The following is a 26,040-nucleotide window of genomic DNA, read 5'->3' on the forward strand; positions in this document are numbered from 1 at the left end:
TTTGTTCACATTATTATAATATTAAAGAATATGACAGCACCCCACCATGAGCGAGTGCAAGTGTGGTGTACTCGGGGTACTAATATTTTCACGAGCGCTTACAGTGTTCTCTGCAGTACTTTCACGAGTGTAGCAAGTGAAAGTGCAACAGAAAACACTGCAAGCAGGAATGCAAATACCCCTGAATACCCATGCCGGCACTCAGGATTCTGTTATTATTACATATGTTGATCCAAAACAACAAATTTCTATAGAAATGACACTATCTGATCATAGGAAACTCAGGCTCAGTTAGTTTTGTTTACGAAAACAAACAAAAACACATACATAAACAAACAAACAAACAAACAAACACACACACACACACACAAACAAACACACACACACACACACAAACAAACAAACAAACAAACAAACAAACAAACAAATAAATAAATAAATAAATAAATAAATAAATAAATAAATAAATAAATACTGACAAAACATCTACAATAGAGTAATCACAAATCAGTATCAATAATCATGAATGTTTCACAGTATCAAGAAATTAATGAGTGTATGTTTTCCTATATGCAAATAGTCACAATTCCGTATTTGGAATTGTCCTCCTTAGCATACCATTTGCATACTTGTATGCGCACGCACCTGTGCAAGTAATCTTTGGTACATATGTAATAATGCATAGTCATTATGAAATTTTGCTAGGTATTGTTATTGTTGGTCAAGGTGCCGGCAGCCATTTTAACCATGAACTTTCTCATTATATATATATTCTCTTTGCCAACAAACACGTGCTGCCGTTCATGTGGATGTGGTCAAGGATACAAAAGATATTTTTTTCTCAATGACTTATGCATGTGCTGATAATCAATGCCATATTTTATATCATATATCAATTTCTCTTCATAAAATAGCTTCAGTTTTAAAAAAAATATACGAGTGATGGCAGGATTAAAACTGTAAGATTTTTTTATTGGCTTTTAATAAAATATCACTACAAATCTCAGCTAGAAAACATTACAAATCTATGATTTATAAAGGACGTCATCTACTTATACTGACATTTGACAATTGAAGGTTTCATAATCCCCCACATGCCTAGTGGATCCTAATAGGTAATGGGGAGAGGCAAACACCACTATGACTGTTTCATGATCCCCCACATACCTAGTAGAACCAAATAGGTAATGGGCGACGCAAACACCACTGTGACTGTTTCATGATCCCCATGTACCCAGTGCATGGATTCTAAAAGGTAATGGGAAGAGGCAAATTTGTACTCACACTGAGTGTGTCCTAAATATAGTGTGTAGGCAAACATCCTGAAACAAGGCCACAGTACTGTTTGTGGCAACTTTTACACAAAACATCCTTGACAATAATTTATATATTTGTGACCTCAAAAAGAGTAAAATGTGACCTTCTGCAGCCAAACAATGCTGACATTTTCTTCACAATAAGCTTGTATTTTCATAACAAGGGTCCAGTTCTGTTTTTTTATTACAAAATGATACATAATATATCGACTGCTTTAAATGTGTTACTGGGTAAGTATTAAGAAAGTAGGGTACATAGCCTGTTACAAGTGTCTTTTGTGAATTGCATACATAATACAGTGGTGATAAATCATTTCATCCAAATAAAGCATGTTGTGCACTCATTACTTGTGATGTGAAAAGTCCCTCTACCAATGGTGTGTGGACAGCATACAGTTACCACGAATTACAAAGAGAGGTGAAAAGTCCTTCGATCGAACAGACAACGTATGAATGACTATTGATAATATTTACATACCCAAGTTAGGATTAACAATGCTCCGATTTTATACTCAAGACAAAACATAGCGTACACACGATAAAAAAAACCCCACCTACTTACAGTAGTTTACTTACAAAGCCCGACATGAATTTGTGTATTTTTTTTTAAAACTTGACCTTTTCATCAATGACATATCCTTGCACTGGACTGTACTGATAACCTTTCATAAGCCTCTGCTATATACTTTATGATACCATGCTTTATTTACACAATAATACACCCCCCTTGACCAAATTCCATTAAATTTTAATTTTCTAAAACACGTCAAAACTTTCCATTAGAAAAATGTCTGAACAAAGTACTTTGCAAAAGTAAAATGAAACAGGCATGTTCACCATGATTCTTGAAAACAATTGAAAAAATCTATACTTTTCCATCGGATAAACACAAATGTTTAGCTTTTTTTTTTCAAAATCAAATTTGGATAAAAAAGGACACACTATATGAGAGTTACATGGTGACCATGACTGATTTTTAAAGTCTTTGAGGTTTACTTGTGCAAAGTTCCATAACGTTGAAGTAATCTGAATAATTGTGTATGTATTCAATAAAACAATCAATGAATAACAGAAAGATGGAAATAATAAGTTTCTGTTTTTATTAACAAGGTTTATCAGTATACTACAAAACTGTGTAAACACAGAGGGTTGTGCTTAAGATCTGTTTCTCTTTTAATTAAAAACTGGGTTACGCTAAATGTATGTTTCTCTATTTTTAATTAAAATTTGGGTTTATATTAAATTTATTTCGTTTTCTCATTAAAAATTGGATTATGTTATATGTATGTTTCTTTATTTTTAATTAAAAACTGGGTTACGCTAATTGCAAGTTTCTCTATCTTTTAATTAAAAATTGGATTATATTAAATTTCTGTCTCTAGTTTTCATCAAAAAATTGGGTTATACTAATTGTATGTTTCTCTTTGTTCATTAAAAATTGGCTTTATGCTAAATAAGGTTTTTTCATATTTAATTAAAACAGACCCTATGCTTAATAACTGTCAGTATATTACAATGGTTACAGCATCATAACTTTCACTGGATTCAACTTGGCAATTTGTGCCAGCTGGTGTGATTTTTATTACATGACTTGACACTTTCTTATTAATGTAGTAATATATTGTGTAGCACCATCAAAATAATAACATAAGAATTCAAAACACAAATATTCATCTATATCTGCCATTGGTTTGTCTTTTCTCTTTAAGTACTCAAAAAGTTCATAAATGTACAAAGAGAGAATTGTTATAAAATACAACATAACTGGCATTTTATAATGTCTACTCATAAGAGATTTCTAGAGTTTATAACTATGTTTGTTATAATGGATAGTAACTCGATGGCCATTTACACGTGTTGGGAGAAATGTCCCAGTAATTTAGGTCAAAGATTCAGTCATTGGTCTGCTTATTAAACCACTCACTACCCATGTCATGACAATGGTACTCATTTCATATGCATCATATATATTTAGATGTTATCACACAAGCTGTTTTTATACATGTATTTGACATCACTAGGTGACACATTTTTTCACTTTGAAGTCTCCACTCATTACCAAAAGATATAATCCAGGTGGCTTGAAGCATATTACATAAAGCAGACACAACAACTGGATCTTTCAGGCTAGGTCGTTTTAAAGATGCTGTTATTATTGATATCGATTATCATATCAAAGTTCAATTTAGTCTGCAAGATATGCCGTGTCGCTCCACCCTCTGCGATGTGTGAGGGTGCCCTGTCACGGCATACCTTCCAGATTAAGTTCAAATGGGAATAACTTTCACTTATGAAAGATTGCTTTTAATACATTAAAACGTATAAAATATTTTTTTTAAACTATCTGTTTGATGGGATACTAATATCTTGTGCATATAGTATTTTGGCGCAAAGAATTGAAATGTTTCTGTATTATTAATTCCTATCCCTTCTACACTAAGCAGAAATATTAAACAAGTGTTTTTGTTTACTCGGATGATTACAATGTTTTTGTGAAAGACATGACAGTCATGGTCAGATCTCTAGGTACATTACTACAGTCACCAAGATTGGTGTCTGGGGGTCTTACACACGATGTTTTACCTGGCCAGCCCTATGCACTATTCACTTTGTGCTCTCAGAGACACACCAGAAAGAGTAGATGTGCTTAAGACATTCCTATAGGGAAAGACCCTTGTGTCATGACAACCCAAAGAATTAGGAAAATACCGTCAACAAATTGTCCTCTGTATATCTTTTAACATATTGCACTGAAATCAATATTCCATGATTTTTCGTAATCCAACTTGTTGTGTATCCCACCAGGACAAAGCTGGGTTATGGACAATAATTAAACCCACGCATAATATATAAAAACAGACAGCCCGGTAATTTTACAATATACATGATGTCACAAACTGATTACACTCCAATGTACGAAGACAGCTTGATTCTTTTATTTTACTGGTATTGCCTTCATATATTGTCTTCTTTCTTTTTTTTTGTAGTAGAAGGCGATCACACCCAGAACTACAAAATCAAACACAAACGACAATATACAAAGGGAAAAAAAGGTAAATAAAGGAATTGAGTTGTATTCCTACCTACATAAGATTTTAATCAGATTGATGATAACACTATTCAAGTTAGACTTTGGACATAGACATGACAATTCTTGGCGACTATAGAGTTTTACATGTACTACCTAATTCATGTTAGTGTTCGCTGACTCTGACCACCACACAGAAACCAATAATACATTGCACATGCCACACTTAAAGTTTAAGACAGCAAGACTGAATGAAAAGTTTGAAATTGACCAATCTGCTGCCATGCAGACATTAAATGGGTACGTCCAAACAATGGCATCCACTTGTCTGTGTTTAGTTGCAGTATGTTTTAAATGGTTTATTTCATTTGGACAAAATCTAGTAAGAAATTGCAATCTCAGCATCTTAGTGGAGAATATGCAGTTTCTTATTGGTTTCTGTGTGGTTGTATCAAACAGGGCCAGTGAACGGTAACATGAAACTGACGGTAAATAGTGACGAGATCTGAATACAGAGACCGAATGGAGTCACCGCCATAAGAAACAAAATCATTGTAACAAACTTCCCTCATTTAATTTGGATATCAAAGTATACCGAAGCTGAAATAAGAACACCTTAATGAGAATATTAATTTTCATATCAGCATACCCACTTCTACAAAATCAAAACTCATCATGCAAAAGTAAATAACGTTTTTTTTCATAAATAACAAAATGATTTTTATTGTATATAGAAGTATTTTCTAACAATTTTGTTAAAAGGTGTTACAAAAGTTGAGTATACTTCTGAACATACCACTGAAAGCTATACATTGTTCAGTGATACGAACTGTCTTTATAGAATATTCACAAAAGAGAGTAGACCTAATAAAGCCAACATCAGAAATGCAGAATCTCAAAAGTGTGAATGTCGTCAGCTTTTGCACACTACACACGTGTCTATATTGTGGAGAATTGAAACTGTCTTCTTCTTTTTTTACTTTGATTTGAATAAATGTAAAGAATGGATACAAATAGCTATATGTCAAATTGTGAAAGAAAGAAAAACAACATATTTTTGTGCTCTAAATACGACAATATTTCAACAAACTAAAGATAACATATACAATATTAACAAACAAGCACCAAAAGCGAGTGAACAAATACAGAAAACTGAGTTGCACTGAGCCACAAAGTTACAAGAGTATCTCAACTAAACTAATATAAATAACATACTCTATGCCTCATGCATTGTTATGGCATGCTAAACATGCGGATTAGAAATATTGCAAATCAAGGTAAATATAGTTTCCTACTAAAAAACTCGAAGCTTTCGCGTCTTGAGCTTTCCTAGTAAAAAGGTGACAAGTCAAATTACATGTAAAAACAATGCAAGAATTGCCTCCAAGTTATCAAATATCACGTTACTTTGCTATTACATAAACAGCGCCACTAAGGAGTTTTTGAGTTGCTAAAAACAATGTAATTACATTCGCTATATATCCGTATTAGGAATTATCACACATTATGCAAATTACAATAATTAATATGCGAGTCATTGAATCTGTCATGACACCTGCACCAGTCATATCTAATAATACAATTTTCTTCTCATATGCAAATTGAGTTAATTAATATGCAAGCCACAGACTGGCACATCTACATCACAACCAGCAGTCTATGCAGGCCATGCATAAAATCAATAAATATTGCAAGTTATTAGTATCAGGCAAACATCAAACAAACAAACAAACAAACCAGTTAAAGCATTTGATACATGATTAAAACTTGTTTTCCTTGAAAAAGTTACAAGTGTCATGATGAGCCTTTCTGTAACATAATAACCCTACTCAAAATTTAACGATAAATTATGCAAACTAGTTTCACTAATTTGAATATTAGGCTCATTATTATAGACTTTGATTACCAATCAAAGTTGTCAAATGGTTCAAAATTACCATTTCTATTTCTGTTACATTTTAGATAATACTTTTTTGTATCTTATTCTTTTTACCATGATGTTTACGACTCTCATTTGACTTAGACAATCATAATCATTCCTCATCTGTAGAACACACTGTCTATGTTCTTGATCAGGAAGCAAAAGAAATGAGACAAAATATTTCTTATGTGGAATTTGTACTGAGAATCAAAGCAAATGTGATCAGTATCTGTTTTAAATAAAACAATTTGTTTGCATAAGGATTGTGAAACCTTTCCAGATACTGAATGTGTATCAAATAACAGATTTACCATTTCTGCAAAACGTGTGATATTAACAACATATGATGACAAGTGCTAGGTCAAACAACAGTTCATTTTGTATGAATACTGACAAGAGATGTCTTTTGAACCATATAGCAACTTAACATGGATGCTGTAAACTAACTAAAAACTATGAACTTCAAGATCTTTGTCTTGGACATGTTGGAATACTGTTATTAAATCTAACTGCATTTATCATTGGACAGTCCAATGAAATATCACTACATATAACAGCACCTATCATTGGACTGTCCTATGAATCAGTCTGTCACTGCATGTAAAGACATCAATCATTGGACAATCCAATGAAGTATAACCTATCACTAAGTGTAACGGCAGTTATCATTGGACAATCCAATGAAGTATAACCTATCACTAAGTGTAACGGCAGTTACCATTGGACAATCCAATGAAGTATAACCTATCACTAAGTGTAACAGCAGTTATCATTGGACAATCCAGTGAAGTATAACCTATCACTAAGTGTAACAGCAGTTACCATTGGACAATCCAATGAAAGATAATCTATCACTAATTGTAACGGCAGTTATCATTGGACTGTCTAATGACGTATCACCTATCACTACATGTAACGGCAGTGATCATTGGACTGTTCAATTAAAAACCACCTATCGATAACTAAACATTAAATATTGTATGTATCTACCGGTAAACGTCCAAGTTTCCTGACATTCCATTTGGAGGACTAGTGAGTTTCAAACTTTCCTTATCTGTAGGGAAATGGGGTATACAAAGTGTATATACCCTAACTTATCGAGTTGTGTTCTAAGATAAACTGACTACGAATAAAGTAATGGTCAAGTGGTAGTTAGTCTTTCTCAGCCTCTATACTACCTTGGCAGTGGTTCAAACTCCAAGAATAACAAATATTTAATGATTGCCGATACATAAAATTGATACAAATACAATTCGCTTCCCCTGCTAGGTGAGTGGTAAATATGTATCTAACATCACTCTATATATTTTTTTTCCTCTAAAAGACTAACTGAATTCTATCAAACAACTTGATTAAATTTCTGTCACAAGTAAATTCTAAAAAATACAAAAATATGGGGAAATAATGTACATGAGTATTTAATAACAAAAAAATAAAATTGCTAAATTTCAGTAATGAATTCACAATAAAATCCGCCTTGAAAAAGTTACAGTTATGCCAAGTCCATTTGGACTATAGTTGAAAATCAGTTATCCAAGCATGTTTTGGCAACCTGACTGATTTGCAAAAGTGTGGTGTTAGGTTAATTACTTAGGATACTGAAGGAAAAAAATAAAAGGTTTCAAAAGTGAGGGACTTTAACCATGGCAATGAGATCGGAATAATCAGAGTTTCTGGAAATCAGACTTTGACAATAACTAGTATTATGATTTGGAAACCCAGTACCAACTTATTTTTCAGTTGGGAGATATCTACCCACCGAGACCGAAACTATCGATGTACAATATTATTTTACTTCCACTATTTTCATCTTTATTATGTTAGACTTTCAACGAGCACTTCACTCTGATTACAACTCATTGGAGTTTTTGGCAAAAGTTTTCTTGAAATGATACGTTGAAGGAGTTCATAAGAGGTCAAAGGTCGAAGGTCAGAATTCAGAGTAGTTGGAGATTGTTTAAATACTACAGTGTTAGTACTGACATAATACCATGGCGACGGTGACATCATTTCCCTCTCTTGATTTACAATGCTGCACCTTTGTACGTTGGATTCTTGAAGGTGGATGTGGCTTGTTTGTAGATGGGATTCTCACCCTGTAAAGATACAAGATATACATACAAAGATATCACTTAGACTGATTATACAGGTTACATACAAAGGATTGATTCACACTGGACAGTCAGACTTACACAGGTCTTCTCAAAAAAGAAGTTAAACTATGTACATACATAAACATGCAAAAAATGTATACACACTCACATATACACCATACAGGCAGAAGCTAAATAAAGACAAACAGACAGACAGACACTCGTACAGATGCACACAAACTTAGAGATACATGCCCCCCCCCACCCATACACACACTTCCACGCATGTGTATGCTCATGTAGTAGCATACTCCATGGGCAGAGGCTAACACAAACAGAGACAGACAGACAGACAGACAGACAGACAGACGGATGGTAATTCATACAGATGCATACAAACTTATACAGAAACACTGCCCCCCCCCCCCCTCACACATATGCATGCTCATGTAGTAGTATACACAAGACAGACAGACAGACAGACAGACAGACACACACACACACACACACACACACACACACACACACACTGCATACTTACAGCATCCCATTTGGCATTCTGTCTTTCCTTCTCAAACTTGGCAAACTCCCTTCTGTCATGGATTGTGGTCAGTAACTTCCAGATAAGTAAGAGTGCTAATCCAATGAAAAGAATACCAAGCACAACACCCAGTACGATGAAGAGTGGGTTCACTGCTACTGGACACACTGCAAGATTACAACAAAATACATTTTAATATTTGTCATTGGGGCACAAGTACTGTCTGTGAAGTTGTGTTATAGTAACACATTTCCATACACATGCAATACTTTACTTCAGACTTCAACTCCATGAAAACATTAGTAAACTCAAATATTTTGCGTCTGTTCAAATCATTCCAAATTTCTGTCAGAAATAAATTATGTCTAGGTATAAAAGTGAATCATGATTATTAGCGACATGCTATTGTATAAATCATGTATATTTTGACTGAACTCATAGATTGAAGAAGAATGTGTATTGATCTCACTGGTGTCATCAAGTTATATACTGTGGCCTGAAGTACTACTCTGGCAATCAAGGTCTCGGTTTAGTAACATAGACGCACACTAAAACTATTGTTGTTCGATGTGGTAGATTACACAAGTGGATGAAAGCAGTTGTTCCTCTGTTGTGCCAATCTAATCACATTGTAATTAAGAAAGTGTAAACATAGGTAGTCCCAAACAAGCGACCTATCGGTCAGAATAGCTCCGCTGGTTTTTTTTTAATTTAACTTTTTATTTTGGTGACATGTAGAAGTGGTTCAGGTCTTCAGCTCTTCGAGTCACTATGCAGTTTTGTTTTAGCGATGCAATAAAGTGGTTAGTGGTTTCATATGATGTCTCACTATAAAACACATTTTACACAGAAGTTGGTAATGTATTGTACTTTTATACCATAGTCACCATTTTATAACAAAATCTACTGTTATGAAAAATTGCACAAAATCTCAGAAAAAAATGACTGGGAAATGCACACAAGAAAAAGAAAAAAAGAGGATTTTGAGGTTGGCTATAAGTAATTCCAGTGTCTTACAGCTGTAACCCTGGAAAATTTTAATGAAGAATGAAATAAACTAGGGATCTAAAATAATTTTGAGGCAATTTGAATTTCAATTTTCTAACAAATTTACAAAGTCAACAACATTCAACTTGTTCTAGTTGTGGTAGATATATATAGGGAAGAAATGTATTAATCGCCATCTTAGTTTCCGTACGGCGACAATCTCAACTAGTACCCGGAAGAGAGTCATTCTCAGCCATACGTTACAGTGGTAACACTCGTTCATGTTCGGTTACCTTTCACAAAGAAAACACAACGAAATGGTTGAAATGATCTTTTTTTAATTTCTTTTCATCACAACAACAAAATCTGCGTGATCAAAAGTGTTGTAAACTAAACCAGAAAGAATTATCGGACTGGCTAAACTTCCCGATGAACTGGAAGGTCCTACTAGTACTTCCAAGTAAGCCTCGATAGTACTAGTTTTTAGTACGTGAGAAAATCATCTCAAACTAGCGATACAACTTTCAAAATATAACTTGACATGTCTTCATTTGTTAGAGTTATACAATTCAAGACGGGTTTTCACTCGAAAACAACAATTCTGTGAATAATGACAGTGACACTCTGAACGCAGCGATTTCTCGGACGATGTTACCACTGTAACGTATGGCTGACACCGACAACGACTTGCTTCCGGGTTAGTCCCTCGTGCATACGGGTGGATTGTCGGCGATTAATACATACATGTACATCGTCTGATATTTTAATTCACAGTGTTTTTTGTGACCGGCGCCTGTCAGCAGACTCTGCCATTTTTTTCATCATTCCATTGTATTTAAACCTTGTACTTGACATTTCGCAATATTTATAATTCTCAACAAAATACCTCAACATGCCTCACTTCGCTCGTACTCAAAGCAGCCCCGCACGTAGTCCTGCTTGCATACGGAGGAATTCGGGACTCGATTCTGACAATTGTCCCTCCCCCTCCGGTGTTTAGAGTCAAGTCAGTAATACCATGGAAGTAGAACCCCTACTAGAACCTTCTACTTCCATGGTAATACAGACTCGTGCACCCGAGGACTACCCCGCGCGGTATGATCACTGACACTGATGACATGATGAGAGAGAACCTTTTCGGATTTACATGTAAAACGGGGAAAGATACGCAAAACATAATGCAAAGTCTGAAGCCAAATTAAAGTTGTAATTATTTTAATTATTTTTACTTGCCAAATATTTGCATTTTGGAAAGGCAAGACACGTTCATGTCGTTTAACTTTACATGTGAACTGTCGGCCATATTTAAACTTCAACCGCATGCCTGGCATGCCCTTCCTTACGCAAGTTGTCTGAATTCTGGTTCACTGTCATTCCAAATTGCACGACAATATAGAATTAACCACAAGTTACATGTTATCTGGAAACATCACACTTTTATAGTGGGTCTGAAGTGTGATTTTAGTGAGTACTAAGAACGTCCTGTGTTGATACTCAAGATACTTGCTGTGGAAAATCGCTCGGTCGAATGAGGTCACCTTCAGCTTCTGGTCGAATCAGGATAGAGTATGCAAATGAGGATGTTGTGGATTGGCTGATAATGTAGAAGGGTGCAGAATTGGATTTGAAGTTTACAACCCTGTTTCGAACAAACGCTTGTCATTTGGGCGCCCAATTATGACTATAGCACATATTACATTGCTTGTTTGACGTCAATAGTGTCTTTTGAAAAGTGGCAGTTTACTTAAAGTCTCGTCGACTGATTTCCAATATGGCGTCGGTCATTATGCTCATTAACATATTCATTTTTTTTTCAAATTACAAAAAAAAAATCATAAAAAAATAAAAATGAGGATGTGCTGACTTGAAATTAACAAATCTGAGTAAGCTACCCCCTGCGCATCAACATGCCAGATATCAAAGCAATCTAATAAGAGGTTTTCAAGGAGTTGATGAAAATGACATTTTATGAAAAAAAATCATAAAAAATTGAAAATGGCACAGATCAACTTGGCATGAACAAATCTGAATAGCCTCCCCCCAGGGAACATGCACACCAAATATCGAAGAATTCCGACTGTCACTTATGGAGTAGATAGTAAAAATATAAAAGTTTGACGGACACCTATGATTCACTCTACTCTCTATACCTCAATACCCACCTATACCTAAAGCTACGCTTTCAGCTTTCGCTGACAGCGGAGCTAAAAATGTACCCCTCAAGATCACAGAAGTCATCAGAAATGCCACCCTACTGTGAGTACAATTAAACCTACGTCCATTCCATAGCTTATCTTAGTAGTAGTATTCAAAATATCACAGATCATGATTTGGGAAAACATATAGGGTATTGTAAAATCATTGCAGGTTTATGCAAGGGAGGAACTAAACCTGAATTATTTTTCTATATATCAAACATACAATTATGAAAGCTAAATGTTGACCCGTTTAAATGTTACTCTTTGAATCAATGAAAGCTGACTCACCTTTATCTTCATCAACATACAAAATATAAGTACCATTCTCCAACTGACCCTGGATGAACTCAAAGATACAATCATCATCGTCTTGGAACCGACATACTTCAATACCTTCACCTGTAAACCAACACAAATATACATACATCAGTTCCTATGTTAAAATTGCTGTATACAATGAAATTACAGTACATGTGATAATTACTATAAGTATATTTTGATAGCCTGGTATCAGCTTGCTGTAGTGGGCTAGTCTAATAAAAACATATACATGTAGTACTGGTACACATATTAACCACTTCCGAATGCTAACATATACTGGTGGATGTGTCAGTGCCAGCCTGGTGTTAAAACTGAACTAACCTGATGTTAACACTGACCTGGTAGAGGCATTAACCCTTCCAGTTGCTAACACATACTGGTGAGGTGTTAGCGCCAGGCCGGTGTTAGCTCTGAACTAGTCAGATGTTAACATAGGTCTGGTGCAAACAGTACCCTTCAAGTTGCTAACACATACTGGTGAGGTGTTAGAACCATTCTGATGTTAACACTGATCCTAATCCAGTCAGACAGGCATTTAGTGAGCCAGGGACAATACACAAGTATTTTTTTTGGCATTACTTTATTTCTGAATTGTTTGCCTTCTCTGTGTTACTTTTTCTTTCTATGACCGAGTTACTGAATACTGCATGAAGATGTCGCATTTGTTGTGCGGTGATTGTGTTCAATTTGACAGAACTTATGAAAAGAGGAACATTGTTCATGAGGCCCCATTACTTGAATGCATGGTCCATACATTGACTGACTTTCATACTCAATATTGGGCAGCATACATCTTTTTATTTTAGTTACACGTAAATTGATTATTGCACCAACATTTAAATGCTTATTTTTAATAATTAAGCCAAATTTACATTTATATCTTTATTTTTTACTTTGTCTCTCTCGCCATTACCAATTACTACATCTAAGTTAAGATAATTTAGCAAGGAACCTAGTCAGAAATTCTAGCCACATAAAAGTCAATTACTACTGATAAGTTTTAATACTTTAAAATATTAAAAGTACTGTAGCATTAATTGTCTTTTCAGGGCGTTTTACATAGCTGTTTTAACCATAACATGCAAAAAAAAATATGTAACATTAAAATACATTGCACATCCAAATTGTACAGGAGTATTGTTGTATTTATATTTATACTTATATTTGAATGTGGAAGTTTTGTCTGAGTTTGACAAGATTAATAGGAGACATTGACCATTATAAAGTTTAGTCAGCAAAGCTCTACTGCATGTGAGATGACAACAACTTGACCATTGTTCAGTCTGCAAGTTCTATGACATCTCACAAGCAAAAGATGAACAAAAACCTACACGTATCCACATACACATGTACAACATTTCACTGAATGTCAAAAAACAGTGGTGTTACTGTTAGAGATAATGTTAACCAAAAAGTGGTATGCAAGTTATATGATCACAGCAAACATACACGGTATATTATTAGTAGATGAGCTAAAACAACATAACAACACCCAACATACTATAAGTGTAAGACACCACTAAACTGACACTGAATGATCATTTGATGTTTCACAACGAAGACAACTTATTTTCTGGGACCTCAATGTTACTACAGAGTATTTATGTTATCTGTTTGACTTGAAATCTAAGTCATATATAATTTGCTATTATCACCTAGTTTTCATAAATTAAGTTTGCAAAGGCTTAATTACATTATTCTCCACCGTTTTCCTTTGCTCAAACAGAAACTACTCATGACCCAAAGGGTTTTGAAACTGCTCGTCTTTGACTACTCATAGTGACAAGGCCCCTTATGTCACTTGTATTTTCCTTGGCGAACGGAAACAAAATACGGCGAAAGTATATATTTATTACTGCAACATTGAAATTGAACGATTATATGGTACTTTTACACAGAACAACTAATGTACGTTACATCGTAACTATATCAATTACTGACAGCACTACAATACCAACACATTACTGTGCATTACCGTACAATGTGAAAATGTTTAAGATTACTCTACAATACCAACATACTCACTGTCTCTCAAATTACTGTACAATACCAACACTCAGTCTCAAATTACTGTACAATACCAACATTGTCTAAAATTACCTCACAATACCAACACACTGTCTAAAGTTACTGTACAATACCAAGACATTGTCCACAATTAATGTACAATACCAACACATTGTCCACAATTATTGTACAATACCAACAGTCTAAAGTTACTGTACAATACCAACAAATTGTCTATAATACTGACATATTGTCTAACATTATTGTACAATATCAACTTACTGTACAATGCCAATACATTACAATACAATACAATACTGACATATTATCTAAAATTACTGTACAATACCAACATTGCCTAAAATTGCTCCACAATACCTATACACTGTCCACAATTACTGTACAATACCAAAACTGTCTAAAATTACTATACAAGACCAACACATTATCTAAAATTACTTGACAATACCAACACATTACTGTACATTATTGTTCAATGCCAACACAATACTGTCCATTACTGTACACAACACTGTCAACTGTTGATTGCACAACAACATATATCATATATTAGTATTCGATTCCATTAAAAGCAAGAAATGTTAAATAAACACATGGACACATTACGACATGCAAATGCAATGAACTGTCCTCTAACCTTTACCTTTTCCTCCTGTATGTTTGTAAATTGCGTGGTTTAATAGTACAAAAAGAAATACAAAAAACAGGCGTTTTATTCACATTCAGTGCTGTTTGCATAACACAACATTCTTGATGTCACTTTCCAATGATGTAAGTAATGAAAAGAGTTATTGTACAAACTGCTGAATCTCTTCAATCATTGAAAGTTACAATCTGAACTTTTCGTAACAGAGCATATGGGAGAATTTTTTACACTGGTTTACAATAAATGGACGGTTTCTTACCTTTCTCTAAATCTTTCACCATCTGTACAGGGTAGGGACATTCTTCACACTCCTCTTGTGTTAGGTTACCAGATTGGAATGCCTTACACTGCACACAGGCTTTGCTATTTTTACATTTGTTGACCTCACAGAGTCCTTTGTAGTCCTGTAGTAAAAAAACAGTGACATAGTCAGATACACTCTAGTCATACTCAGTCAGCATCCCACTTCCCCTCCCTCCCCTTCCCCTGAAGTATACAGTTACATAGGTTTTATCATGCTTTGATAATCATCCTACCCTCACTCCACTAGCCCCCTCCTTCTCCCCCCCCCTCCAATTCCTCACCTCACTGAGGGGGTAGAGGAGCCAACATGATCCAAAATAAACATGTATAGTCACTGTACACCTGGCATTTCGTATAAACATGCATGTCGATGTAATTCCTAAGAATTTCAATTCCAGCATTACTTTGATTGACTGGGGAATACAGCTTTCTTTCAGCACAATAGATTTGACCAAACATTTTCATCTTTCAAAATAAAAGAATATTAGCTTGTATTTGTTTACTGAATGAGTAACTATGTGTTTGACGTTACCTGGCCTATAGGACAGTCTTCACAGGTAGGTCCACTGTACAGTGTGATGGTTGAATTACATTTACAAGTACCGCAGTCACAGAATCCGACACCATTACATACTTCCTGTAAAAGTACAATCACATTCAGTGTGTTATTGAAGGTCTGCTTAGCCTTAGGCTGTGTTTACACAACAATTTTTTCAAATAAAAATACCAATATTGTTATCATTTTTAATGCATTTTCATGTGTTTACACAATAGGCCTGACAAGTGTTTTTTTTACCGTCTATATGGAAACACTGAAGATGAAAATGATGCTGTTGCACATATACGAAAATAAGAATTGGTTTAAGAGCATGTGTAAGAGTGTCATTAATAGGGTCACTGCTAAGGTCGAGTTTGTACATTTTTGAACTGTTGTGTCTTTGATTGTTTGTATAAACATACTTCTAGAGGTCTCAGTAGGTCTTTTTAGCTTAACTCTTAGTCTGTATTTATTCATTTTTTGGTTCTATTTTTAATGTCACTAGCTTCACCCTGTTTGCTTGTGTTTGATGTAATTACATGTATTATTGCTGTATTTTTAAGGAGCCTGTAAATAGGACTTGCTTCCGTTGGTCATCCTGGAAATCAAATCAAATCTAACTTACCCCATTAGAAGCAACACAGGCAGCATTTGATGATGGACAGTCACATGCAGGACCCATCCACTGATCTTTGCATTTACACACACTCTTATGTAGCTCTTCATCACAAACACATTCTCCATGGTCTGGACCTGTATGTTTCAACCCATAGCACAGATATAAATAACAACATAGGTTTGTAAAATAGACAAATCCAGTATTCAATAGACTACCCCCAGTTGTCGTAAACGGAAACAGAACTTAAGGGGATTGGAAGGTTTGAAAATAAATAAACATATGCTGGTTTCCGAAAAATAATTTCTTTAATAATACCTCACCAGTTTTAATAAAGAAATTATTTTTCAGAAATCATGCTTGCTTAATAACCTAATAACATATTTCTACTTCTAATTTTAATTCTATATTGTATTAAAGGGGCACAAGCTGAGTTGATATGTTTTGGGGCAAGACTTATTCTGCGTGTTTAAAAGTCACTCATTGTATTCTACTTACTGAAGCAAACATAACTATCACTTGCAATTGACTGAACTCAAACCTGGTATTAAGATATAACATATAAACGATCCGATGACATAATTTTTAATATTGTACCAGAAAAATATTGAGGAATCTATACTAGGCAATCAACTGTTCTGACAAAAGTAGAAGGAAATTATAATGTCACAGAAGGCATACATGAACATTAACATGAAACTAGAATAGTTTAAGCAAGGTTTTATGTAAGTATTTTCATAATACAAGATGTGGGATATAAACTCAGCTTGTGTCCCTTTAACATCCAATATGGATGATCATGTAACGTACCATGTATTCAATGTAATGATACACATCCAATGTCACACTTCAATATCTACTATGAAATTACACACATGCTTTCAATTTGAAATTTGACTATTTACAGTTGTCACCATAACAAGTGATACACTACATCAGCAACGTTGTACACAATATTACATTACTGAAAGCACTAGGCTTGAAAAAATGTCTGTATATACATGTATTCTTACCTCCACACACTTTGCCCTGTGATCTGTCACATGATGTACTTTCACACTCACAGAATGGACCATTGAAGTACTGACCACTCTTCTACAATCAAGAATAAAGGACAAAAGTACATTAGATTACAGCAAACACATTTACATACTGAACTCCTCAGTACATGTTCATATTACTAAGAATTCAACACTGGCTTATAACAATGTGCGTGTGCACTTGATATATGCAGTGACACAACTTACCACTGAGTTGGGCAAACATGATGACAAGGCCCTTGCCCAAATAGAATAAAATGGAGACAGGACACTGAGTACAGGGCAAAGATGGTGACAAATACCTTGCCACTAAGTGGGCCAAAAATGATAATGCAACCCTTGTCACCATAAGTTGGAGAGATCTTAACTGTCCTCAGAGTATGAATATGTTTGAATTTACCAGTAATACATTTATTTTATTACTGTGAAAATTTCCAATATCTCATTTGTTTTATAAATAAGTATTTACAAACAAAGCTATTGGTAACTAGTGTGTTGTGTATGGAAAAGCTAGGTAATATCACCTACTCTACTTGATTTTAGTCAGATATGTTAACGTGAAACTAAAACTGTTTAAAAACTTTTACTGTTACTTTGTTCAAGAAAACTCCAACCAATTCTCATTTGAAATTAAGAAAATAAATCAGGGGTCACCATACAAATATTTGAAATAGAGGTCAAATTGTTATAAAAAATTATACCATTTTAGAATCCAATATGGCTGCCATCCAATATGGCCGCCGAATACTGTGTTAACTATATGGGGAAATATAAGATTGAGACTGTGGACCCCCAAGTTTCTTTTATTATTTCAAAAGGGCCAGAAACAAGCTTTCATATCACAAAGTTTGGAGAGATTTTTAGAACTGTGACTTTCAGTGAAATTCGTCCCCGGGGCACCTTAAATCAAAATTATATTTGAATGTACAACATTTATGAATCTGATTAAGATTACAACCTTCCTGCTCTATTACTATAGTTCTAAAAACTTAAGACAACTTTACAATATAGATGTAATATAGGCAGTGTGTCAGCTTACCCCAGGATAACAGGAACATACACCACAAAGGCATGCACCACGACCTGAACATACAAGAGATGTGTTTGTCCTACAAAGAGAAAATAAAATGTTCAAATATTATTTCTTTTGCTTGGATCTTTTTACGTACTTTGTATACAGCTGTAATATTGTGAAATGTATTTCATTTGTGAACGAAAGTTAGGCTACATGAGTTTCTAACCAGACTGTAAATCACCATTTTCGTCTGTTCAAACACACTAATAGGTTGGGTTTTTTAACATAAGTCAGAGGAAATAGCCAAGTCACCATCATTCAAACGATACAATACCATGCAATCTCTTACACAAAGTGTACAGTTTACTAAAATCCCCGAAAAACACCAATGTGTCTGCTTGAATGAAATATACCAAGGTAAAACTTCACACAAAGACAAAATTAGCTACAAACAGCAATACAACTGGTACAAAAACAACAGTTGGTGCCTTTGATGTAGGTTCACACGATGCTTTCACGACTTTGTTTATATCTGTGGAAGTTATAATGTAACAGTAACAGTCGGACTCATCGTGATAATGTGTAGCATTATATCAGTAAACAGAGTTATGGGATCTGGGCTCTTGTGGTGTTTATGCTTTGATAAATTACAGACATTAATTACAATGTATGTCTTTGCATAAACCTTGTCTCATTCCTGCTTATATACCACAAGCAAGCAAACAAAGTGTTTTTTTCATGAGTTGTGACATCAAGAAATGCATTATTTTACTTACAGTTTACAGAGTTCATCGTTATCATCCTCTTCGATGTCATCACCGCTACATTCACATTTCCTGCCATATCTATTGTCGTTACAATTACATCCACCACATACCAATGTCCCGTTACCATTAGAGCACTGCTCTGCCTTTGGTATCTACAGAAATTATATGTAATGTTTCAATGTTATATGTCATTGACTTGTAACTAAATATCAGTCTATAATTTTCTGACATTAATCACCATTTTTGGATGTCCAAGTTTTGCAAACTGGTTTGGTGTTTACAGAGCAAACAAACAAACTAACCGATATTGCACTAGGGATGGTCTACATGATAGCACAAACCTTTTTCATGACAGAACACACTGACGTTTGATAACAGAGCACACTAATGTTTGCATGACAGTACATCGTATTTGCACCAGTACAAACTGAAGTCTGAATGACAGTACACACGTAAGTTTTGTGTGTCAGTACAAATTGAAGTTTGCATAACAGTACAAACTGAACTTCGCATGACAGTATCACACTACAGAATTGTTAGACTGTAAGATACGTAGTGTTGTTAAGCCCTATCAGGCTTCTTAACCATGAGTGGTGCTGGCTGATAGCGTGGCACGGATGTCTGCATCTTACTGACAGAAGTTTGCATGACAGTACACACTATAGATTTGCATGACAGTTCACATTACAGATTTGCATGACAGAACACAATTTCTTACCTCTTTTTCTTCACAGTCACATTCACATTCTAACTCCACATTAACTACTAACTCTTCATTGAAACCAATAGGCTTTATAGTGAACCTGAAAACAGATACAAAAACCACATGACTTGCAATACCTGTATCTATTTATTTTTAGAAGTCACCACTGTATCTACACATTATACATGTCACTGGTAAATGTACACACCGTATATACATACCTAAAAATAGACAATGTCTAAACAAAAACACCGGGCGCTTGCCTATGTGAAGGCGCTAATGCTAGTAAATGCGGTATATACATTCATTCACACTGAACAAAGAGATGAGCACATGCAGCAAGTGTCTATTACTACATAACAAAATGATATACAGCACATTGTAGATTACAGTTAACTCGCTCTACATGATGCAACCACGCAGTAACCAATAAGAAATTGCACATGCTACACTTTAAGATAGACAGAATACTTTCTGGCTACATTTTGGCGTAATGAAATGAACTAATATCCCACCATACAGACATCAGAACACTGACGCTCATGGGAATGCAGAACGTGTCAATGGTTTAGTTAATTTAGACAAAATGTAACACGAAAATGAGATCTAGCTATCTTAGAGTGTAGAATATCCAGATTTGTTATTAGTTTCCATGTGACTGTTTTAAACAGAGTGAGCGAACATTAACCTGCAATGCGCACGCTGTATACACATAAGTTAACACATACACTACAAAATGCTACAATCACCATCTAAAATAACTCCATAATTTGATTTTTCCAAATATATAGAGATTGTGTCGCATCAAAATGTACAAACAGCTGGTGAAAACATCACAGGAATTATTGCTGCAAAGTAGAGATAATGCTTACTTTCTCTGATCATGAGTTGGACAACCATTGGCAGTAATAGCGATGTCAAAGTGTACAGTGTCTCCAACTCGTAGACCAGAACATTCCTTAGATCCCGCAGTGGTAGTACCATTAAGACACACTGATGTATAGGTTACAGTTATGTTTTCAGGGGCTGTATCAGACACTGTCACTTTTGATGTGATTTTCTGTAATCAATCAAATGTAAAGGTTACAGTAATGTTTTCAAATGTAAAGGTTATAGTAATGTTTTTTTGTGGTTTTTTGATGGTTTTTTTTTTTTTTTTGGGGGGGGGGGGGGGGGGGGGGGGGGCTGTATCAAAACATTGCCACTTCAGATGTGATTTTCTGTAATTTATCAAACGTTCCTTAAAAACTGTTTCAAATGAAAAGTAAAAACCATCCCAACTAAGAGAAGCAACACATTTTGCCTTTACAGAAATAATTATGTTATATCAATATCCACGATTTGTTCTGTGTTTTTCCTGACAAATGAAAATGATGACATTGAATGAGTGCCATACTTGGGGTATCTGCACGAGTGCTTCCAGTATTCTCTGCGACTGTGCTTTTCATGAGTGTAGCATGTGTAAGTGAAGCAGAAAACACTGCAAGCACACCCCCTGAGTACCCACACTGGAACTCATGCAGCATGGGGTTCTGTCCTAATTACATATGTTTATCCAAAACGACAAATTTCTGTTAATATCACTCTCTGTAATCACACAGTTTCATGTAAAAGGAAGAATCGAGCACTCATTTGCATATCATTTGCATACCTGTATGCAATAACATTTTAAATATTGCACTGCAGTGCAAAATACAATTAATATGCGCACGCACCGGTGCAAATAATCACAAGGTACATACATAACAATTACTGTTGTTGTTGTAACTTTCCCTTGACTGGAAAAGTTGTGCGTTTTCTTGTTGAGGAATTTACTTACATTATAGTTTTCTTTGACAAGGTCCACAATGTTGGATGAATCATTGGCTAAAATACCAGCAGTTGAACCTTCTATAAATTTAGTAAGTTCCTGCAATAAAGAATAATACAACTATTTTAATAAAATTGTCACGTACACTATCCAATGTGAACATACAAATATTGAAATCTGACAACGACGACAATGACAGTGACAACAACGATGGTGTGATCAATACAAAAGTTAGTGTGTTGTGACCACCACACATATTTTTTATTGGTTTTTAACTTCCATCTACTGGTGAAATGTTTGATAACATACCTGGTAGATGCTGATTTCACTAGCAGTCACAGCAAACACTGGGATGACGTTGTGTTTCTGCATCTGGAAATTCAGCTGACTAATGGATGGGTAGTCCTGAAAAGATAAGGAGATTTCAAACATTTAACCACATCCATTATATTTCATATTTTTGTAGTGAAATAAGAATGTACATATTAGGTAAGAAAGTGAATTGGGTACACATGAATGTTTTGACAGAGAGAGGTAAACAGACAGACAGACTGAGATGCAGACAGACAGACAGACAGACAGACAGACAGGCAGAGACAGACTCATTCTGATTCATTCTGGTAGCCCAAAAAGGAAGTGATTGTTAGTTACTTTCTTTTCTTTCTCATCTACCAGTTTTTTTAAAGCATACTTTCTAATTTCTACATAATTTCGACTTAATTTCCATGTGTTTTCCTGGTATTTTATTGAGTTTCCACATCAAAATTTGACACCCCTCTTACCAATTCTTCAGATTTGTAATATTCTCCTTCATCATCCAGGTAACAATTTCCATCATTTGGTGTAACAATACCGCCAAGCTTGCCATCCCCAGCATAATGAAAGGGTGCATCAGTGGTATAGATGATTAAATGCCTGGCTGATTGTCTCCATCCAATGTCATTCTGAAAATACGAAAATATACAGGTTTTACAAAATGATGGTTGGCTTCAAATCAGATAGGTCTACATAATTGATTAATTAAGTGCTCAAATGGCGAATGTTCAAAGCTAATGATTACATATTAGTACTTTTCTTCAGGTCTTCACGTTCGAGCACAGTTACAGGGAAATTGAAGTGAGCTTGGCATTTCACTTTAAGGTGTCATGACATTTCTTGCACACAATTAGATAATTTCAACTACATACTAAACATTTATATCTAAGTGCCTGTACAGTTGGGATGTAGACACAGATTAGTAATCATACTATTTATCAGTAGGAAAGTAAATAGTTGAAGTCATTAAAATCATCAAACATATGTGTAAAAATTTCAGCAATAACCCGTTTCTACTGAAATGTAAAAGAATAGCAATGTGTATAACTTTTCAATGTGATTAGGTAAAGGACCCTGCTGTGTGTGTATATGTGTGTGTGTGTGTGTGTGTGTGTGTGTGTGTGTGTGTGTGTGTGCGTCTGTCTGTCTGTCTGTTATGTCTCTTGCTGTTAATCTCACTGCAATTGTATGTAACGTTTATGTTCAACTAACCTTACACACTGTTGCTTGCATCAAAGCGTCCATACCACCTTCAGGTGAATCTAAGTTTCCTGATGTTTTCTGCTTGCTGATTTCTTCCTGTGTGTACATCAAAAACAAACAACAATGATAGCACCATTCTTTGCATACAGAAAAGTGTCACACAAACTCTCACAAGATATAAAATATTCAATTCATAAGGTATGAGTATCTATTTCCATACTAGAATCAACGTGTTTGTTTGTCGAATTACATTGATCACGTCTTTATCTCGATCAACTTTCCTTCATACTGACACAATATCTAATAAATAACAATGAATAGAACTTACAGAAAATCTTGTGCTATCAGTATCCAAGGGTAAGGAATTGATAAATCCGTATGGTGCTACACAACCAGTGCATGGAGATGCACGTCTGTAATGGAAGTTTATCAAATGATTACCCTAAATGATTACATGTCATGTCCCCATTTTTCACCTATACATTTTTCACTTCTGCAGAACTTATTTCATTATAAGGGGTGCTTCACACTGGACAGTTTGGTCTGCTCTATGGTTGCTCTAAGTTTTGATGTCAAAAGCACTGCTTTTTTTTTCACGAGTTGTAATCATCAGTCAGAGAATGCAGACTCAGATTTACAATATTAACTATGGAACTAATGTTTGTTTTAACTATTTTTATATGTATATCCTGGTATTGATTAGAAATACAGAAAATTGTGTGGGCCATAGACAAGACTAGGTCCGATGAACCGTGTCCGCGGTCTGTGTCAGACATTTTGTATCTTGTATTTTTCCAAATTTGTATATATTTGCATGTTCTTTGCAAATGTAACTTCGTCTCATTATCTGTAGAAATATATTCATTCATTCATTCACTCATTCCTTCATTCATTCAAAGTTTTATTAGTTCATTAAACACTATTTTTATCCACTAGCATAATGGGTTCCTCTTTCTTTCTTAGAAAGAAAGGCACTCTTGTTAGACCCTGGACATTATTTCCTGGTATTCAAAATTCTGGAGCAAAAAAAACAACAACCACACTGTTGTGTAGGATTTGAATCTATGCAAATACTTACGCAGAAGCTACTGTATTGATGTAGGGCATCACTGTCTTATCAACAAAAGAACCAAAACCAAGTCGGAAATTCTTTGTAATGTTCTTCATTTCTTCAGCTGTATATGACACAGATAAAGAGTACTATGGATAAGTAATAAAGCCCTCATTTGATGAACTGAGAGTACATTCATGTATTGATAAAACATACAATAACAAAACAAGTCATCCTGAGTTCAAATGTCACATCTATGTCATTGAATCACATACGATAATAACTGAAGAAGGCCGAGTGATTCGGCTGAGATATACAAGGTAAATTACTCACGTTTAGAGTACAGAACTGATACAAAACAATAACAAGGTAATAATTTTACAATAATGCCTAGCGGTAAAGCCAGCAAACGGATAGTTTGACAAAGCATGTCCACCTGAATAGGCGGAATGTTACTTTATAAGAACCCTTGGTTGTGGTACAAGAAATGTACTATTTGACACCTATATTATGGAAGTTATCAATATGTACTGAATCTCAACATCTTACAATAATTACGAAACTGTGGTAGTTAGTTCGCCCAACATGACTTGACCTGGACTAATTATCAGATAGCTTTGATGATTGACAATGTGGTATAACTTGAACTAAATATACTTTTAAATCTACTTTGTCAATTCTTTGCGATGCAGTTATAAACAGACAGGGAACTGTTCACACACACGCACGCATGCACGCACGCACGCACGCACGCACGCATGCACGCACACACACACACACACACACACACACACACACACACACACACACACACACACACACACAAAATATTCTCACCTAAAACTTCTCCTAAAACTTTCAACTTCTCCAAATCATCTTTCATGGAGTTAGACACATCCATCACATAGTACAGATCAACTGGGTAGTCTTCGGCTTGACGTACACTCAGTTTCACATGTCCAGGTTTACCTGTTGGCAAATAAACATACATTACATATCACATATGAATGAATACAAATAAACAAATAAAAGTTCTTTCAAATAACAAGATGTGCATTTCTGTAACATGACACAGTCTGAAACAAGTCAGTTTTGTTGCATCACAACAGTTTTCAACACTATAAATTTTCAAAAAAAGACTGAGAAGATGTGCATTTCTGTAACATAGTATACTGCTATCAATAGCTGCAGTAAATGACAGTCCGAAAACAGTCACTTTTGTTGCATCACAACAGTTTTCAACCCTATATACATATTCTCAAATACGACTGAAAAGGGTTTGGTGTCCATTTATGTAAGAACATCTCCTGAAACCCTTCTGAATCTGTTCAGCATGTGAATCTTTAAGCAGTTACCATTGGACATGTAAATGAAAACCATTAGTATTGAGAATATATGACAACACTGCTAGGACAGTATATATGAAACCACTGCTAGACCCAAATAAGATAAACATTTGGTAAGATGAACTGAATATGGTCCAATAAAGTTAAAGGTAGCTTGCAATTTTTGAAGAAAAAAAAACTTCTAAGAGAAGGGTTATCTTCTTGAAATATGAGTTAAGAAAACCTAAAGTAGTATATATACATGTAAACAAGGG

At 34.9% G+C, this 26,040-nt stretch overlaps 1 protein-coding gene across 1 annotated transcript in view; it reads right to left on the reverse strand.

The window, feature by feature from the left end:
* Window positions 1-951: 951 nt before the first annotated feature.
* The window catches only part of LOC144434717 (integrin beta-1-like), a 34,149-nt gene continuing 9,060 nt past the window's right edge, over window positions 952-26,040 (reverse strand). Inside the window, exons 6-23 of the mRNA XM_078123232.1 lie at window positions 25,278-25,409; window positions 24,468-24,564; window positions 23,718-23,802; window positions 23,399-23,485; window positions 22,654-22,815; window positions 22,181-22,276; window positions 21,881-21,970; window positions 20,934-21,121; window positions 20,077-20,161; window positions 19,368-19,510; window positions 18,616-18,685; window positions 17,550-17,631; window positions 16,546-16,673; window positions 15,915-16,019; window positions 15,339-15,483; window positions 12,373-12,483; window positions 8,900-9,066; window positions 952-8,361 (exon numbers count right to left, since the gene is read on the reverse strand). Coding sequence (XP_077979358.1) covers window positions 8,290-8,361; window positions 8,900-9,066; window positions 12,373-12,483; window positions 15,339-15,483; window positions 15,915-16,019; window positions 16,546-16,673; window positions 17,550-17,631; window positions 18,616-18,685; window positions 19,368-19,510; window positions 20,077-20,161; window positions 20,934-21,121; window positions 21,881-21,970; window positions 22,181-22,276; window positions 22,654-22,815; window positions 23,399-23,485; window positions 23,718-23,802; window positions 24,468-24,564; window positions 25,278-25,409 — 2,045 coding nt within the window. The 3' untranslated portion in view covers window positions 952-8,289. The remainder of the gene's footprint in view (window positions 8,362-8,899; window positions 9,067-12,372; window positions 12,484-15,338; window positions 15,484-15,914; window positions 16,020-16,545; window positions 16,674-17,549; window positions 17,632-18,615; window positions 18,686-19,367; window positions 19,511-20,076; window positions 20,162-20,933; window positions 21,122-21,880; window positions 21,971-22,180; window positions 22,277-22,653; window positions 22,816-23,398; window positions 23,486-23,717; window positions 23,803-24,467; window positions 24,565-25,277; window positions 25,410-26,040) is intronic.

Source organism: Glandiceps talaboti, chromosome 4 (assembly GCF_964340395.1).
Source record: "Glandiceps talaboti chromosome 4, keGlaTala1.1, whole genome shotgun sequence".
NCBI lineage: Eukaryota > Metazoa > Hemichordata > Enteropneusta > Spengelidae > Glandiceps > Glandiceps talaboti.